The 19,515-nt window shown below is 45.2% G+C and overlaps 1 protein-coding gene across 2 annotated transcripts in view; it reads left to right on the top strand.

Moving 5' to 3' along the window:
* The window catches only part of MSANTD1 (Myb/SANT DNA binding domain containing 1), a 68,248-nt gene extending 58,873 nt beyond the window's left edge, over positions 1 to 9,375 (top strand). For both annotated transcript variants that reach the window (XM_045017512.1, XM_045017511.1), the window contains exon 4: positions 8,561 to 9,375. In XM_045017512.1, the coding sequence (XP_044873447.1) occupies positions 8,561 to 8,801 (241 nt within the window). In that variant the 3' untranslated portion in view covers positions 8,802 to 9,375. The remainder of the gene's footprint in view (positions 1 to 8,560) is intronic.
* Positions 9,376 to 19,515: the final 10,140 nt, after the last annotated feature.

The raw sequence follows: 19,515 nt of genomic DNA, 5'->3' as shown, positions 1-19,515 counted from the left end.
CTGAAGGAAAGAGACCCTAGAACAAAAAGGAAAAAGAAGAAAAGATGAATCAGTTATGGACAGTCTACAGAGGGCCTGACTCCTAGGCTACTTTACCTTTGGAGGCAGAGAAAATTCTGGAGGGGATCTTCAGTGGGAGGAACTATCCGGAGGGTTCACCCAGCCAATCAAAACATCTGCCTCCGACCGTCTGGGGGACTGAAGAACCCATCCCCTGCAGTGAGAATACTGGTGGCTGTTTTATATTCACTCCAGTGCCAGTGCAATAGTGGAAGGTTTGTGTAGAAAAGGCCACTCAAAGCAAGATTTCATGATACACTGGTAACTACAGTTTCTACTATTGCTACTACTAGTAGAGCTACACCAGTAGTGAATTTTGTCCATAAAATTTGCAAATGTAGATGCAGTCCTAGGTTATCTGTGGCATGTGGTATAATAGCAGGTTTATAATAGTTCTAGTTCCAACTGATTAGGAAAACGATGCGACAAGTTGCATGAAAGCACTAGCTGAGTTTCATTGTTGTGTGATCAGGGCAAAAATGGTAAGAAAAGGTTTTGGTTTTCTGAGGTGGATGTTGTCCTGATTTATACAGGCCTCACCACAGGTTTACACTCTGATGTGACTGAACAGGAGTTAAACAGTTTGGTCAGCAAGTGTAGAGGTATTAAAAGCTGTGCTCTAGCTAAGAGACTTAGGTTAAAATGTGTTTTGAACTCACTTCTAAATGATTTGGTTTCATTCTCATTAGTTGGCCAAATAGTATTAGAATCTGGTTCAGTCAAAAACAATTTAAGCTGTGCTTACCCAGTTGTTAAACTCCAAGGACCGTGTGCAGTCCAAATTATTCTAACTTCAAAGGGTATGTAACCAGTTAATTACATAGGTAGCTATAAATGTGCTGGATGTCCATATGGCAGTTAACCATGTTTTACTTTTGCCATAAGAACATAAGAAAGGCCGTACCGGGTCAGACCAAAGGTCCATCTAGCCCAGTATCTGTCTACCGACAGTGGCCAATGCCAGGTGCCCCTGAGGGAGTGAACCTAACAGGCAATGATCAAGTGATCTCTCTCCTGCCATCCATCTCCATCCTCTGACGAACAGAGGCTAGGGACACCATTCTTACCCATCCTGGCTAATAGCCATTTATGGACTTAGCCACCATGAATTTATCCAGTCCCCTTTTAAACATTGTTATAGTCCTAGCCTTCACAACCTCCTCAGGTAAGGAGTTCCACAAGTTGACTGTGCGCTGCGTGAAGAAGAACTTCCTTTTATTTGTTTTAAACCTGCTGCCTATTAATTTCATTTGGTGACCCCTAGTTCTTGTATTATGGGAATAAGTAAATAACTTTTCCTTATCCACTTTCTCAACATCACTCATTATTTTATATACCTCTATCATGTCCCCCCTTAGTCTTCTCTTTTCCAAACTGAAGAGTCCTAGCCTCTTTAATCTTTCCCCATATGGGACCCTCTCTAAACCCCTAATCATTTTAGTTGCTCTTTTCTGAACCTTTTCTAGTGCTAGAATATCTTTTTTGAGGTGAGGAGACCACATCTGTACACAGTATTCGAGATGTGGGCGTACCATGGATTTATATAAGGGCAATAATATATTCTCAGTCTTATTCTCTATCCCCTTTTTAATGATTCCTAACATCCTGTTTGCTTTTTTGACCGCCTCTGCACACTGCGTGGACATCTTCAGAGAACTATCCACGATAACTCCAAGATCTTTTTCCTGACTCGTTGTAGCTAAATTAGCCCCCATCATGTTGTATGTATAATTGGGGTTATTTTTTCCAATGTGCATTACTTTACATTTATCCACATTAAATTTCATTTAATAAGGCTAGGCTTATAGTCTTCCTGTAACTGTGGCTATTTGACTGTGTTGGCTTGTCTTACTTTCTCCCTCCAATCTGGGTGATAGGACCTCCCGAATATATTACTTCCCATAGTACTAATGTGCATGCCCTGTGAACCAGCGGGAATGGTGGAAAAGCGTACAGCAGACGGCTCATCCACGGCATCAGAAAAGCCTCCAAGATCGAGCCCGGGGAGAGGCCTTGGAATGAGCAGAACTTCTCTCTCTCTTTCTGTTCTCGTGAGAGCGAATCGGACTATGCGGGGAAAGCCCCACTTCCGGAAAACAGAATGGATAACGTCCGGAGGAATTGACCACTTGAGAGACAGGAAGGATCTGCTGTGGCGATCCACCAGAGTGATCCGGGAGAAAGGACATTACCAGGTCTATCGATTGGGCTGTGCCGAAGTCCCGGAGTTGGATAGCTCCCTGCAAAGACGGGAGGACCGTGCTCCTCCGTGCTTGTTTATGTAACACATGGCCATTGTGTTGTCTGTGAACACCGAGACACAACGGCCTTGCAGGTGCTGCTGAAACGCCTGGTACACAAGGCAGACTGCTCCCGGACATCGATGTGCAAGGCCAGCTCTTGAGCCGACCGAAGGCCTTGAGTGCGAAACTGACCCAGGTGAGCCCCCCACCCGAGAGATGGGGCGTCCGTCATGAGGGACACCGAGGGGTGAGGTGGATGGAACAACATCCCTGCACACACCAGGGAGGGCGTCGACCCCCCATCGGAGGAGCCTGGGACGCTCGGGGGGATCGAGGCTACCATGACTATGCTGTCTCTGCCCGGGTGGTACACCGAGGTGAGCCACAATTGAAGTGGACGGAGGCGAAGCCTGGCATGATTGGTTACGAACGTGCAGGTAGCCATGTGACGCAGGAAACCTAGGCAAGTGTGAGCCAAAGTTATCGGAAAGGTCTGTAGACCTTGTATAATTGTTACCATTGCGTGAAACCGAGGCTGAGGTAAGCAGGCTCTTGCGAGACTGGAGTCCAGAATGGCCCCAATGAATTCTATTCCCTGTGTGGGAATCAGAGTGGATTTCTCTATATGGATCATCAGGCCTAGTCGCAGGAATAGATCCTTGTCGACGCCCACATGACTGGTAACTTGGGCCCTGGTGGTCCCTCGAATGAGCCAATCATCTAGATACGGAGAACGTGTATCCGACGGTGGCGGAGAGAGGCGGCAACTACAGCCATGCACTTTGAGTACACTTCGGGCTGTATAGAGGCCAACCGGGAGGACCGTAAACTGGAAATGATGACGGTTGGCCACAAACCGGAGGTACCTTCTGTGTGGAGGATAAATGGCGACGTGAAAATACGCACCCTTCATATCGAGGGCGGCATACCAGTCTCCGGGATCCAAGGATGGGATGACGGTCCCTATGGATACCATGCGGAACTTCAGGTGTATCATGAACTTGTTGAGTTCCCGCAGGTCTAGGATAGGTCTGAGACCTCCCTTTACCTTGGGGATTAGGAATTAGTGTGAGTAGAACCCTTTGTCCCTTTCGTCCTTTGGTACCTCCTCTACAGCTCCGATGGTGAGGAGCGTCCACCCCTCTTGCAAGAGGAATTGTTATGGGGTCCTGACAGATGCCTACGACTGCCTCAGCGACGCCTGCTGGCAAAGTCCTGTCTTTGTCTAGGCGCAGGGTAAGGGCAGTGAGGCTGGGGGCGGAAAGGTCGGCGCTGAGTCACCGGTGTGTGCATGCTGAGAGGGAGAGCAGTGACCTTGCTGTCCTTTAGGCTTTGCAGCCTAGGGTCAGTTTTTTTTTTTTTTTTTTTTTTGGAGAACAGGCCTTTGCCATTGAAGGGCAAGTCCTGTATAGTGTGCAGCAGCTGCAAGGGAAGGCTCGATAACTGGAGCCATGAAATGCGCCTCGTGGCAACACCCGAGGCCCGAGTCGTGGCTGCGGAGTCAGCTACATCCAACGAGGCCTGGAGGAAAGCTCTCGCCACCTTCTTCCCTTTTTCCAGGAGGGCAGCAAACTCTTAATGGGAGTTCTGAGGAACCGACTCCGTAAATTTGCCCACCGCCGCCCATAGTAGCGGCTAAGCAGGGCTTGCTGGTTTGCTACGCGAAGTTGCAGGGGCCCTGCCGAGTACATCTTACGGCCCAGTAAGTCCATTCGCCTAGCCTCCATGGATTTAGGGGCTGGTGCCATCGGGCCATGGTGTTCCATCTCATTGACGGACTGGACGACAAGGGAGCGGGGTGTGTGTGTGGACATATAGGTACCCGTAGCCCCTGGGGGATACCATGTACATGCGTTCGACTCCCGTGCCCGCGGGCCTGATAGTAGCTTGAGACTGTCAGATGGTATCCGCATTAGCCTTTATCGTCGGAATGAATAGTAGGGCCACTCTAGTGGGGGCGTCAGCCGACAGAATGTCTACGACCGGATACCGTATCTCCGAGACTTCCTCCACTTGGGGATTCATATTGAGTGCCACCCGTCTCAGGAGGTCCTGATGGCCCCCCAAGTCGATTAGAGGAGGGCCCGAGGAGTACGCTCCTGCCACAGCCTCATCTGGGGAGGAGGAAGAAGAAAGGCCGGGGACAAGCGGGTCCTGTGTGGGCTTGCGCTCCTGGACGACCTCCTGATCTGGTGGGATGTGGGAGTCCGGTGGCTGAACCGGGGCTTCCTCCGTACCGGTCGGAGGGGCCGGCTAACTGTCGCCTCTGGCACCCAGTGCTCTGACGGAACAGAGCGAGATGGGATCACAGGTAGGCCTTTGGCCTGATGGCACGCCCAAGATGTACAGGGTGACCACTGATGGGGTCAGGGTCCTGGGCCTGGGGCACCTGGAAGACTCTGGTGTGCACATCTGAATCACAGTCCTGCGCGTATAAACTGCCTGCGCAGGACGACAGTGATGCATGTTTGGATGGCCATGGAGGAGCTAAAAAGCCCTGGGCAGAGTCTCCCTCTCTAGCTGATGTTGCTCGACGCGGCACCGGGGATCGGTACCGGGAGGCATACCGGTACCGGGAGCGAGAACGGGACCTGCGACCGGAACGGTGCCGGGAGGTCGACCGAGATCTCGAGGCTCGACGTCGGGAGTGGTGACGGGAGTCCGGTGCCTGGAGCGGTGCCGGGAGCTGGATTGGCGCCGAATGTACCGGGCCGGCGAACGGGACGCTGATCGGTGCTGCGAGTACGACCGGTACCGAAATGGAGAACAGTGCCGGGACTGCGAGCGGCGTCGGCACCTGGATTGGCGACGGGACCGAGAACATCTGCAGGACCGCGATGGTGAATGGTGCCGCTCTGCGGTGCCGACGCAGGGTGGTCTGATCAAGGCAGGCTTGCCGATCGACTATATAACCGGTGGTGCCGGGGGTTGAGGCAGCGCAGGCGCTGTCATTGCAATCAACTCCCTCGACATGGAAATGTGTCCGGCGTGGAGGGAATAGTGAGCTCAACCACGGCTCGCACCGGGGAGCGTTCAGTTACTGGACTCGACGGCTCTTGCGTGGCCGGAGTCAACGGTGCCGATATTGTCGGTGCCGCGGCAGGTATCGGAGCCGGGCGGTCCGACTTAGTATAGCGCTCGGGCTGCGGAGCAGGCGGCTCTGACGCAGCAGGAGTCCTGTGCCTCTTCATCCTCCAGGAGAGGGATCTGTGCTGAGCGGACGTCGGTGCCGGCGACGGCCGGTGCCGAGAGGCCTTGGCGGTACCGGCGATCCGGTGCCGAGGGAGCGCTTCTTGAAGACTGACCAGCGCTTGGTGCCGAGAGTGGAGGAGTAAGAGCTGCCTCCCTCAGGAGCTGCTTGAGACGAAAGTCTCGCTCCCCTATTGTTCTCGGCTTAAAGGCCTTACAAATGCGGCACTTACCTGTTAGGTGAGATTCCTCGAGGCACTTAGGAGAGGATCTCTTGTCGGCATTGGGTTATGGCCGGCCGAGCACGGTTTGAAACTCTGTGAACCGGGCATAGTACCCGGCACCAGGTGCGGGGAAGGGGATAATCCCCAAACCCCTGTGAACTATGTACACTAACTATACTACAAACGAATAAAGTTAACTACAACTATATAAATCTGAACTATATATACAAGAATTAACGAGAGAAAACTATGAGTAGCTAGGGAAGTGGAGGTCAGCTAAGCCGCGCTCCACTGTTCCAACGACCGACACGGGTGGTAAGAAGGAACTGAGGAGCGGATGGGTCGGCAGGGGTATATATTCGGCGCTATAGCGGCGCCATTCCAGGGGGCGCCCAGCCGACCCACCGAGTGTTGCTAGGGTAAAAATCTTCTGACGAACGTGCACGCGGTGCGCGCACACCTAACTGGAATGCATATGAGCAATCACTCGAAGAAGAAGGAACTATTTTAATAGATTAATAGATTTTTAACACCAGGGAGGGGTCATTATATCATCTAGTCTGACCTATTGTATAACACAGACCATATAATTTCACTCAGTTATTCCAGTGCTGAGCCCAATGAATACATGTTTTTCTGGAATACATGATTTAGATAAAGATATTCAGTCTTGATTTGAAGACGTCAAGAGATAGATAATCCACCATTTCCCTGGTAGTCTGTTCCAATGATTAATCACAAATATTTTTATTCTGACTTTAACTTCCAGCCAATGGTTCTTGTTATGCCTTTCTGCACTAGACCGAAGAGCCCTTTTGTGCCCAGTATTTTCTCTCCTTAAAGGTACTTATTCATCAGGATCAAGTCATCTCTTTATTTTCTTTTTGATAAACTAATCAGATGTAGCTCTTTTAGGCATTTTCTCCAGCCCACAAATAATTTTTCTAGCTCATCTCTTTACCCTCTCCAATTTTTCAGCATCTTTTAAAAAATGTGCACACCAAAAATGAACACAATATTCTAGTACGGGTCTCACCAATGCCATACACACAAGTAAAATCACCTTCCTACTCACTATTCCCCTGTTAATACATCCAGTGCATTAGCCATTTTTTGCCACAGCATCACCTTTGGAACTCATGTTGAGGAGTTTGTCCACTATGAAATCTAAATCTATTTCAGTCACTGTTTTCCAGAGATACAGACCCCTATTATGTATTGCATTTTTCATTCTGAGATGTCTCACCTTGCATTTGACTGTATTGAAACACATTTTGTTTGACTGTGCCTACCTTACTAGGAGAACACTGATCACTCTAAATGACTGCCTTGTCCTCATCATTATTTACTATTCTGCCAATCATCATCTCCAAATTTTATCAGCAATTATTTTCTCTATTTCCTTCCAGATCATCATGCCAGCAGTTGCTCTTGTTCTCCAACTGTATTACCTCTACAGAGCCACATGCTAGGAGATTTGTGCTTAGCCACATGATCACAGAAACCTTTTGAGCAGTGATTGGCAATTGAGAGGCACACACAATTTTCTTGATCCCTATTTTCCATAGACTGAGGATACAAATACTCCTTTCATTCCCTCCCTTAAATCTCCCAATTTTTCTCCACTTCTTGAAGCACCTTTTTTACAAGTAGGCTCTGAAGGAGAATGAACAAGGAGGAAGGTCAGTGTGGATCTTTGGTGGCAGTACATTTGGGGAACAAGAGTTACTGTTTGTCTGTAACCCCTCTTTCTTTTTCATTACCATTGCTGCCGCAAAGCCCCAGTGTAGAAGACCGACTAGCACTGATCATCCAGAGGTGGTGCACTGGAGGAGGACCATAGCAACAATTTGAACACTATATTCCAAAATCCAGAAACTTCTCTTGATACACCATTGAGCAAATAGTGATTTGTGAAGGTGACACACACAACTCCCCCCCCCCCAAAAAAAAAAAAGTAACAGTCCTACAGATTTCAGATAAGGACATACAGCAGGTGCATGCTATTAAAGATGCTATCTCCCTAGTTGAGGGAGCTCTGACACATCCAGGCAGAGGCACATCAGTTAGTTTATAACATGACTGGATGTGTAGTCTTATCCACTTATGTAGCCTTTGAGTTGAGTTGACTTAACTTAACTCATAGATTTTTCTCCAAAGATCAGAACTAGTCTATTTGATTTTCTGAAGAACTTTATTTTGTCTAATAGTAGTTAATTTCTCTTACCACACACCTCCCCATATGGTGGTGGACTTATGGGAAAACTACAGGCAACAATTTAAACACTGATTGAGGGACACACAGAGAGTACTGCAAGGACACGATTTGAGATTTGGCTTACACCCCAGTGGGAACAGCCTCATTGGTGCAGAGCTCTGCAGGATCTGTAACAATGGGCTACTATCTTGCCCTAAAGTAGCAGGGCCTGGTGATGAGATGTTTACTGCAGCTATGGAGCCAAGTTAGAATTCCAAGTCCAGTATAAATATATTTTTAACAAGATCGGATCTTCAAAGACAGCAACCAACCTCTCACAGTAAAACTTTGGTGCTTAAAGGGTAAGAAATATCTGGATAAAAGGCTAATATTCTGCCTTGCATTATGTAAAGTAAACCCTTCTTAAAAACAAGGCAATTCCTGGGTCTTTTCCAGAAGCTCAGTAGTAACTTTTTCTAAATGATACAACTGTAAAGAATGCACTTTCTTAAAGCTATGGTAGGATAAAGTTGGTTTTTATCAGCCCTAGTAGACATAACTTGATCAAGAAAGGGCTATAGAATTTTAGGCCAGATATAGTTTAACAGATGTATGAATTTAATGTTGAAAAAATATTTGTATTTCAGAGCTGAAGAAAGACCAGTTAAGAAAAGAAAGCTTCAAAGCTGTAGTTTCCAAAAGAAGAAACTAAAACTAATGGAAGCCATGTTGGAAGAACAAAAGAAGTTAAGCAGAGCTATGGAAGAAACCTGTAGGGAGGTCCGCAGGATTCTGGATCAACAAAACATCATTCAAGTTCAAAGCCTGCAGCTACAGGAGAGAATGATGAACCTACTGGAGAAAATGATCTCCAAGTCTAATGTGTAGTTTCCTTTGTGAATGCTGCTTAACTACACTATTTAACAATGTTATAGAAATACACTCTCACACACTTTATGTGTGTGTCTGTTGCCCTTTCCCCATGTTTTCTATGGAAATTAAAATCTTAGTATAATCCTAGTGAAACAAAGAGAACAGTTAATGCAGGGTGAGAGCTATCCAGGATCTTGTGGAGTTAAGTAATAACAGTGAGGAAATTGGTGCAATATATACCTAATTGTAACTATTTTTGTACTGAATGGTTAAGGGACGAGTAGCTCTGGGAAATGAAATTTACTGTACTATTTATGCTAAGTATTCTTTTACAAGCAGCAGTGTTGTGTACTGCTTCATACCAAGGTCTGCAACCTGACCTACTGTGGGAGAAAACAGTAGTGTATTTTCCAGACACATTCACTGCATTTCTGACTTTGTCCAAGCCAGACTCAGTTTTGAAACACATGCAGTGGTTGTGTGGTGTGAATTATGATTCTTGTGAAGAGCTAGTTGAGATCATCAAACACGTGTCATTTTAAACTCCATGCAAAAATGAATAGTACTCAAAAATGAAATATTAAATAATCTACCCAAATACACTTTTGATAAAAAAAATAAAAACTATATACTGAATACTAAACTGTATTGAAAGTACTTGAAGTTGCTTTTGATATTAAATGTATAATTTTTTTCATTATTAACTGGAATCTGTTGACTTTATGATCAATAATTAGAAAACTCCATTTATTCTCTATCATAAAAGAAACATATTGTACTGAGTGTATGTGTGTGTGTATATATATATATATTGCTGCAAGGAAAGACTCTGGATGGGGGAGGCAGTTGGGAAAGCCCACTGCCTCCCCTCTCCCAGCAGTAGGGAGCTGCTGAAGCTTTTCACTGATACAAGTAGCTACACACCACAGTGTGGACGCAGCTTGCTTTTCTCACTGCAGCATGTAGCTACATAGATCTTACATGTCACTGCCATCAGTGTGTAATGTAGATGTAGCCTAAAGGTATGTCTACACAGCAGCTGGGGGAGGGTTCTTCCCAGCATGGGTAGTCAGACATGCTAGTTCTGCTCAAACTAGTATGCTAAAATTAGCAGTGTGACCATGGTGACACAGGCTGGGCCTCAGGCTAGCTGAGTACAAACTCACCTTACCTCCTCGCTATGTCCTCAAGTGGCTAGCCCAAGCCACTGCTAATGCCGCTGCAATCACACTGCTGTTTTCAGAGTGATAGCTCAACCAGAGTGTTGTCTATCTTGGCTGTTGTGTAAACATACCCTAATCATAGATAGTTTGCCATAGCTAGTGGCAGGACCTGTGCCATTTTCCAATTTATTCACTAGACTACATCACCTCTCTGAATTTATCTTTGAAGTTGTTTGTATAGTCTATATTATTTAGCATAAAGCTAGCTGTGCTACTGCTCTTTCTATATACATATATACCTATTTATATCTTTCTGATACCAACACCCCGTGAGACCAAGATTACTAATGTTTACTTCAAAGATATATTTGGTCAGCGTAATGTATTAGTTCATATTAGTTTATTTTATTTTTGAGCACTTTGGCCTTGGGTGCATAACCGCTCGGTTCCATCCCTGGTCAAACTTTAAGTGGGCTGATGCATCCAGACAATGCTCCCTGTCTCGCAAATTCAGATAATTTCACTTTGGTACCTATTGTATGTGCTATCTGTTATTAAAGAAACTCTCATCTCACTCCACAACAGAAGCAATAACACTTATAATTTTATTTAAAGTAGCCGTTTGAACCTTAAAATAATTAAATTCCATCACTTGGCAACAACTGGCCCAGCACATCTTTGAATTTTGTGCAGTAAACTGCATAGCCCCCATCCTGATTTACATGCTGTTTGACTTTTACCTCCATAGTTATACTGGAAGGTTTTACTTTGTCACTAAGAAGTAGGTTTTCTCATTCAAAAAGAAGCTACTTTTTTAGTGGTTTAATTTAGTTAACAAACAGCCTAATCTTCCTCTGAGACACAGAGGTAACAAAATGGAGGAACTGGAGCTCCTGGTCCGGGAATTGAAACCGGATATCGTAGGAATAACCGAAACATGATGGAACGGTAGCCATGACTGGAGTACAGGTATGGAAGGGTATGTGCTGTTTAGGAAAGACCGATGCAAAGGTAAAGGTGGGGGAGTAGCATTGTATATCAATAATGAGGTGAAATGTAACAAAATAACTAGCAATGCAATGGATAATACGGAGTCTGTTTGGGCAATGGTCACATTGGGGAAGAAAACTACTAGAGCCTCCCCTGGGATAGTGATTGGGGTGTGCTATAGACCGCCGGGATCTAGCCTGGATATGGATAGAGAGCTCTTTAATGTTTTTAAGGAGGTAAATACTAATAGGAACTGTTTGATCATGGGGGATTTTAACTTCCCGGATATAGATTGGGAAACAAATGCTAGTAATAATAATAGGGCTCAGCTTTTCCTAGACGTGATAGCTGATGAATTCCTTCATCAAGTAGTTGCTGAACCGACGAGGGGGGATGCCATTTTAGATCTGATTTTGGTGAATAACGAGGACCTTGTTGAGGAAATAGTTGTAGGGGACAACTTTGGCTCGAGTGATCATGAGCTAATTCGTTTCAAAATAAATGGGAGGATAATCAAAATTGCATCTGAGACTAAGGTATACAATTTCAAAAGGGCTAACTTTACTAAATTAAGGTGACTAGTTAGGGAAGTGGATTGGACTAACATATTTAGGGATCTAAAGGCAGATGATGCCTGGGGTTACTTCAGGTTGAAGTTGCAGGAGTTGTCAGAGGCATGTATCCCGAGAAAGGGAAAACGGCTCGTAGGTAGCAGTTTTAGACCGAGCTGGATGAGCAAGCGTCTTAGAGGGGTGATTAAGAAAAAACAGAAAGCGTACAAGGAGTGGAAAATGGGAGGGATCAGCAAAGAAACCTACCTTATTGAGGTCAGAGGGTGTAGGGAAGCAGTGAGAAAGGCAAAGAGCCGAGTGGAGATGGACCTAGCGAAGGGGATTAAAACCAATAGCAAAAGGTTTTTTAGCCATATAAATAGGAAGAAAACCAAGAAGGAAGAAGTGGGACCGCTTAAAACTTTAAACGGAGTGGAGATTAGGGATTATCTTGTAATGGCACAATATCTGAACGAATATTTTGCCTCGGTCTTTAATGAGGCTAATGAAGGGCTAAGGAATAGTGATAGAGGGACTGATGGGAATGAAGATATGGGAGTAGACATTACGGTATCTGAGGTAGAAGCCAAACTTGAACAGCTAAACGGAAGTAAATCGGGGGGCCCGGATAATCTTCATCCTAGAATATTAAGGGAATTGGCGAGTGAAATTGCAAGCCCGTTAGCGATGATTTTTAATAAATCTCTAAACTCGGGGGTTGTACCGTTTGACTGGAGATTAGCTAATATAGTTCCTATATTCAAGAAGGGGAAAAAAAGTGAACCGGGTAATTACAGGCCTGTTAGTTTAACATCTGTAGTATGCAAAGTCATGGAAAAAATTTTAAAGGAGAGAGTGGTTACGGAGCATGAGGCCGATGGCAACTGGGACAAATTACAGCATGGGTTTACGAAAGGTAGATCGTGCCAAACCAACCTGATCTCCTTCTTTGAGAAAGTAACAGATTTTTTAGACAAGGGAAATGCAGTGGATCTAATATATCTTGATTTCAGTAAGGCGTTTGATACGGTACCGCATGAGGAATTACAGGTTAAATTGGAAAAGATGGGGATCGAAATGAAAATCCAGAGGTGGATAAGGAGCTGGTTAAAGGGGAGACTGCAGAGGGTCGTATTGAAGGGGGAACTGTCGGGTTGGAGGGGGGTTACCAGTGGAGTTCCTCAAGGTTCGGTTTTGGGTCCAATTTTATTCAATCTATTTATCGCTGACCTGGGAACCAAGAGTAGGAGTGGGCTGATAAAGTTTGCGGATGACACCAAGTTGGGAGGTATTGCAAATTCGGAAAAGGATTGGGATATCCTCCAGGGAGATTTGGATGACCTTGTAAACTGGAGTATTAGTAACAGGATGAAATACAATAGTGAGAAGTGTAAGGTTATGCATTTAGGGATGACTAACAAGAACTTTAGTTATAAGCTGGGGACGCACCAGTTGGAAGTAACGGAGGAGGAGAAGGACCTAGGAGTCCTGGTTGATCGTAGGATGACTATGAGTAGGCAATGTGATGAGGCCGTTAAAAAAGCTAATGCGGTCTTCGGATGCATTAGGCAAGGTATTTCTAGTAGGGATAAGGAGGTGCTAGTCCCGTTATATAAGGCGTTGGTAAGACCTCATTTGGAGTATTGTGTGCAGTTTTGGTCTCCCATGTTTAAGAAGGATGAATTCAAACTGGAACGGGTACAAAGAAGGGCCACTAGAATGATCCGAGGAATGGAAAGCCTGTCGTATGAAAGGAGACTTGAGGAGCTCGGTTTGTTTTCCTTAACCAAAAGAAGGATAAGAGGAGATATGATTGCACTCTTTAAATATATCAGAGGGATAAATACCAGGGAAGGAGAGGAATTATTTCAGCTCAGTGCTAATGTGGACACAAGGACAAACGGATATAAATTGTTGGTCAGGAAATTTAGGCTTGAAATTAGACGAAGGTTTCTAACCATCAGAGGAGTGCAATTCTGGAACAGCCTACCAAAGGAAACAGTGGGGGCGAAGGACCTCCATGACTTTAAGATTAAGCTAGATAAGTTTATGGAGGAGATGGTATGATAGGATAACGGGCTTAGTCAATAGGTCAATTAAGTGCCACACTGGTAATTAGTACAATGGGTCAATGATAGGATATTGTTAGCCTTTTTCCAGAGGGTATGGCTGGAGAGTCTTGCCCGCATGCTCGGGGTTCAGCTGACCGCCATATTTGGGGTCGGGAAGGAATTTTCCTCCAGGGTAGATTGGCAGTGGCCCTGGAGGTTTTTCGCCTTCCTCCGAAGCATGGGGCAGGGGTCGCTTGCTTAAGCAGTGGGTGGATCGGCTTATGTGGCCTGCATCTTGCAGGAGGTCAGACTAGATGATCATAATGGTCCCTTCTGATCTTGAATTCTATGATTCATACTAAGTCCAAAGTCCTTTGTGCTCAATCTGTGCCACACCGGCTGCTGTCTCCCTCAGTTTAAGAAATTATTTTAAAACTGCTGATTTAGGGTTTGTCTACACTGCAGTCATGGGTTATGAATGTAGATTGAGTGGACATACCTGAGCTAGCTTTCATCTAGCTATCTCGGGTATCAGAAGAGTGAAGCCATGGCAGCTCATGCTTCAGCCAGGGAGGTACAAGCCTGCCTGGAACCCTGGGCAATCAGCATGGACTAGCCCCATGAGTAAAGCAAGCTGTCACGGCTTCTGGTATCCAAGCTAGTTAGATTAAATCTTGGGTATGAGCTGCCATCACACTCTATGACTGCAAATGTAGACATTCTCTAAGTAAACAGCAGCAAAGAATCCTGTGGCACCTTATAGACTAACAGAAAGCACAATGGGATGGTGATAAATTCTAACCTTGAGTATATGTGCATAGGGATAACACATAGCCTTGCTGTAATTTCTCTGATTTTGTTTTCAAATGTAAGAACAAATTTCACACCCTTATGTGAGTTGGCTGCAGGTAAAGATAGATAAGCTTTTGAGATATTCAGCTTTCAGAGTGGTAGCTGTTAGTCTGAATCAGCAAAAACGAGGAGTCCTTGTGGCACCTTAGGGTACGTCTACACTACGGGATTATTCCGAATGTGCATAAACCGGTTTTGTAAAACAGAATTTATAAAATCGGGTGGAGCGCGGCCATACTAAGCACATTAAATCGGTGGTGTGCGTCCATGGTCCGTGGCTAGCGTCGATTTCTGGAGCGTTGCACTGTGGGTAGCTATTCCCTAGCTATCCCATAGTTCCCGCAGCCTCCCCCGCCCCTTGGAACTTCCGGGTTGAGATCCCAGTGCCTGATGGGGCAAAAATCATTGTCGCGGGTGGTTCTGGGTAAATGTCGTCAGTCACTCCTTCGTCTGGGAAAGCAACGGCAGACAAGCATTTCGCGCCTTTTTCCCCTGGATTGCCCTGGCAGATGCCATAGCATGGCAATCATGGAGCTTGTTTTGCCGTTTGTGACTCTCACCGTATGTGTACTAGATGCCGCTCACAGAGGCGATTCAGCAGCGCTACACAGAAGCATGCTTTTGCTTTTGCATGACAGCAGAGATGGTTACTAGCCATATTGCACCATCCAAACCCTTCCATAAATTGGAACTGAGGATGATCATGGCTACCAGTCCTTTTGTACCATTTGCTGCTAGTGCCCCTGGCCAATCAGCCAGGGGCGCAAAAGCCAAGATTGGTTACTAGCCATATTGCACCTTCCATCGTTTTGTACCATTAGCTGCTGTCATAAGTGCCCCTGGCCGATCAGCCAGGGGCGCAAAAGCAAAAATTGGGAATGACTCCCTGAGTCAATCCCTCCTTTTTGGTATCTAAAAATAGAATCAGTGCTGCCTAATATAGGCAAGTGTGCTAGAGAACCACCGTATCATAGAACCAGAGAGCACAGCTGCTCTGTGTCAGAGCCTGCAGAAATTATCTGTATGCTATTCACAGGGGGTGCTCCTGTAACAACCCCACCTGTTGATTCCGTTCTTCCCCCAGCCTTTCTTGGCTACCGTAGCATTGTCCCCCCACTTGTGTGATGAATTAATAAAGAATGCAGGAATAAGACACACTGACTTGTTAGTGAGAAATGAGTGGAAGGCAGCCTCCAGCTGCTATGATAGTCCAGACAGGACATTAAGCAGTGTGTAGGAGAGAAGCCCAGCATCCCACTGCTAGTCCAGGGGCAACTGAATCTTTTCTTTACACATGAAGGGTGGGGGCTGATGGAGCTCAGCCCCCTGTTGCTATGATGAGGATGGTTACCAGCCATATTGCACCATCCATCCACCAGAAAAAATTAGGGCCAATAGGCTGATGACGAGGACGGTTACCAGTCCTTTTGTACCATCAGCTGAGGCTGATGATGAGGATGGATTTCCATCTTTTTGTACGATCAGCTTATGCTGATGATGAGGATGGATTTCCATCGTATTGTACCATCAGCCGCCCATGGCGGGGGGGGGAGCAAGGATGTTGGTGTTGAGTGCTGCACTATCGCGTCTATCTGCAGCATTCAGTAAAGATAGGGTGACATGTAAAAGAGTCAGAGGATTGTTTTACCTTTCGCTTCTGGGGGTGGGTGGGGGGTGGGTGAGTAGATTGCCAAGCTATGCCCTGACCCGCGGACACTGTGTTTGACCCTAGAAGCATTTGGAGCTCAGCCAAGAATGCAAATAATTTTCGGAGGCTGCAGGAACTGTGGGATAGCTTCAGTCCTCCAGTCCATGCGCATCCATTTGATTCTTTGGCTTTCCGTTACGCTTGTCACGCTGCAGTGCGCTGAGTCCCTGCTATGGCGTCTGTCTGGAGATTTTTAAAAAAGGATTCTGAATTTCATCTTCTGTAACGGAGCGCTGATAGAACGGATTTGCCTGCCCTTACAGCGATCACATCCGCATGGTCCATGCGGGAGCTCTTTTTTTATTTTGATTTCGGACTGCATCGCCACCCGTGCTGATCGGAGCTCCACGCTGGGCAAACAGGAAATATTCAAAAGTTCGCGGGGCTTTTCCTGTTTACCTGACCACTGCATCCGAGTTCAGATTGCGGTCCAGAGCGGTCACTGGTGCACTGTGGGATAGCTCCCGGAGGCCAATACCGTCGATCAGCGTCCACACTAACCCTAATCCGATATGTTAATACCGATACTAGCGTTACTCCTCTCGTTAGGGAGGAGTACAGAAACCGGTTTAAAGAGCCATTAAAATCGATATAAGGTGCCTCCTAGTGTGGACGGTTTTGGCGTTAAATCGGTTTTACGCTCCTAAAACCGATTTAAACGCCTAATGTAGACCAGGCTTTAGAGACTAACATTTATTTGGGCATAAGCTTTCGTGGGCTAAATTATAACTTGAACACCGTGTTCTAACATTAAAATGCCTGGTAGTCTTTGCAAGATTGAGATATTGCTTCTGTGCACATATGTGATTTAGGGGAAAGAAAACTGTGTGCATGGTGGTGGAAGAGAAGTTAACGAAGGTTAAGGGGAGATATGAGAAAGTGAGAGACTTGGAGACAGGTAAGCAATTAAGGAGAAAGGAATGAAGGAAGGAGAGACTGAAAAAGAACACAGAAGGAGGGCGCAAACAAAAACTAGTAAGGAGAGAAAGGGAGGGAGGGAAAACTAGACTTAGAAACAACAAAATGGAGAAAAAGACACCCACATACAATGTTGAAGGAGAGAAAAATATGAGTAACAAGGAATAAAAGAACAAATGCAAGACAAATTCAATATGTTAACATTTATTTTATGCAGCCCTGTTCTGAAATGTTAGTCAAATAATTAATGGTGTACACAAAGTGGTATTACTATTTTTATTAGAGAAGACTTTGAGCATGGCAGCACAAGAATTTTTTACCCCAAAAAGATGCTAGGTAATTTTTTTCCAAGCCCCGCTTATAACAAGATTCCATTGTAAGTAGAAAGGATTTTCCTATGTTGATAATAGCAATTAGAGAGACAAGGTAGGTGAGGCAATATCTTTTATTGAACCAATTTATGTTGATGAGATTAGAGTGTCAAGCTTTTGAGCGTACCCAGAACACTTGGTCTCTTGTTTTTGCTCATGTGCACAGAGCCTAGAACTTTAAAAGGAAAAAACAAAACATTTCCTTGTAGTGTCTCCCAATCAACTTAATATTAATATGAGCAAATGGAAGCCTTATCTTCTCTTCCAAACCCTCTGCTCCCTCCTTTCTCCATAACTACTGATAGCACCATTATCCTCAAACATTCATCTTTGATTCTGTTTTCTAGCCCCACAAATCCAGGTTATTTACAAGTCTTGCCATTTCTTCCTCCACAATATTTCTGAGTTCTGGCATTCTTTTTCTGTTTACATAGCTAAAACTCTTATTCAGGTTCTCATCTAGATGTCTCTTCTCTGGCCTACCTTTTACTCACCTTGTTGTGGTTCTCTGGATGCATAGGAAACACTTACTGACCAGAACAGAGTTTCAAAGGCGTAAGCTGACATACCGATCCTGTGAGCACTTTTGCACTGGTCAATGAGACTATTCAGAGAGTACATTACTAAGCTATGTATATGTTTCCAGGATCAGATCCTATGATGGTAATGCAATTGACAGGAAAATCTGAAAAATAAGTTTGTGAGCATTTGGTGTTATTGTGTCAGCAAGCAAATACCAACCATCTGTCCTCTAAATTACTAAATCAATTCCCCAAGTTTTATGGGTAGCATATTTCCTGTGTGTATATGCCTGAGGATACATCTTTAAATTAGTGTTCATTATTTTTTTATAATGTTTTGACAAAGTTTCAAACATGTTGCTTTTTTGTTTTTCAATTTGATGTTATTCATAATTTTTTCAGGTTAACACACTTTCATTTTCCCACAGATTTTTTTCTGCAGAAGTCAGACCAAGTGCTTTATCAGAACAAACATTCATTATGAGAATGAGTAATTCTAAATGTGTTCATTAACAAAAGTGAAAATGTATCCAAATTAGCTACAGATGGCTAATTTCTAAAGACGGATTCTCAGCTTCCTTTAGGCCAGATTTTGAACCATCTTAAAATTGTTGTTTTAATGGAGAATGCGGTCTGAATTCTAAATCCATTTCTCTAAATCAGTCACTCTGTGCTGCAAATTTTTTAAATAGATAATAAGACTCCTGTGTGAGATGGTCCTGTAGTATTTGTTAACAGGTGATAATCAAAATGGAATAGAATTATGTTAAAACTAAGTTATAGACATCTACAAGCTCAATTTTTAAATGCATGAAGAGAGATATAGAATGGAGGTCAGCTGGTAGACCAGGATCTGTTTGCAGGGCCAGGAAGTTAAACCTTTGAAAAGAGGTTAAATAGCATCCCTAAAACACCACTATCACAGGATGGTTGGCCTCAGTACATGAAGTAGGTCCAGTGCCCCTGTGCCAGAGCAGGTGCTCCAATTTGGCCAATTAAGAGGGTGAGGCAGTTCCTGGACACTATAAAAGGATCAGTGAGAAACCCAGTGAGTCAGAGTAGATTGGTTCAGTCAGGAAGGGCAGGTGAGAGTTGCCATAGGCCAGCTCCAGTGACTGGAGGAGTCCTGGAAGGAAGCAGAAGGTGGTTGCTGGCGGAAGGCAGGAGATCAGCAAGATGGGTTTGCTGGCTGGTGTCCCTAAGTCAGGGTCAAAGGACTAGAGAGGGCTAAAGGCAGGAGCAGCAGCAGCCAAAGGAGTGCCTGCTGGCTGTCACCTGCAGAGCTGGTGCCAAGGGCTGAGGAGAGCTGAAAATGGGAGAAGCTGACATCTCCAGGGCTGGAGACAGTGAGAGGTCCCGAAAGAATGAGGGATTCTCCCCTGGCAAGGATGCTTCCAGCAACCTGTGGAGGTTCCTACTGGGAAAACAGGGGTTGCACTCCAGTTGGAACAGCTGGAGTGGCTGTCCTGGTAGAAGGACAGAAGAGGACTGACAGTGTCCAGATGTGGGCAAAGGTGCCAGTGTGTGGTATATGGGGGATGAGATGTCTTGCACTGATATGAGAAATGGATGATGAGGTTTGGGACTTTTGTTACAGATTACTT

This window comes from Mauremys mutica, chromosome 5, assembly GCF_020497125.1.
Source record: "Mauremys mutica isolate MM-2020 ecotype Southern chromosome 5, ASM2049712v1, whole genome shotgun sequence".
Taxonomy (NCBI): domain Eukaryota; kingdom Metazoa; phylum Chordata; order Testudines; family Geoemydidae; genus Mauremys; species Mauremys mutica.
The sequence above is the reverse complement of the archived record's forward strand: the minus strand, read 5'-3'. Positions and strand labels throughout refer to the sequence as shown.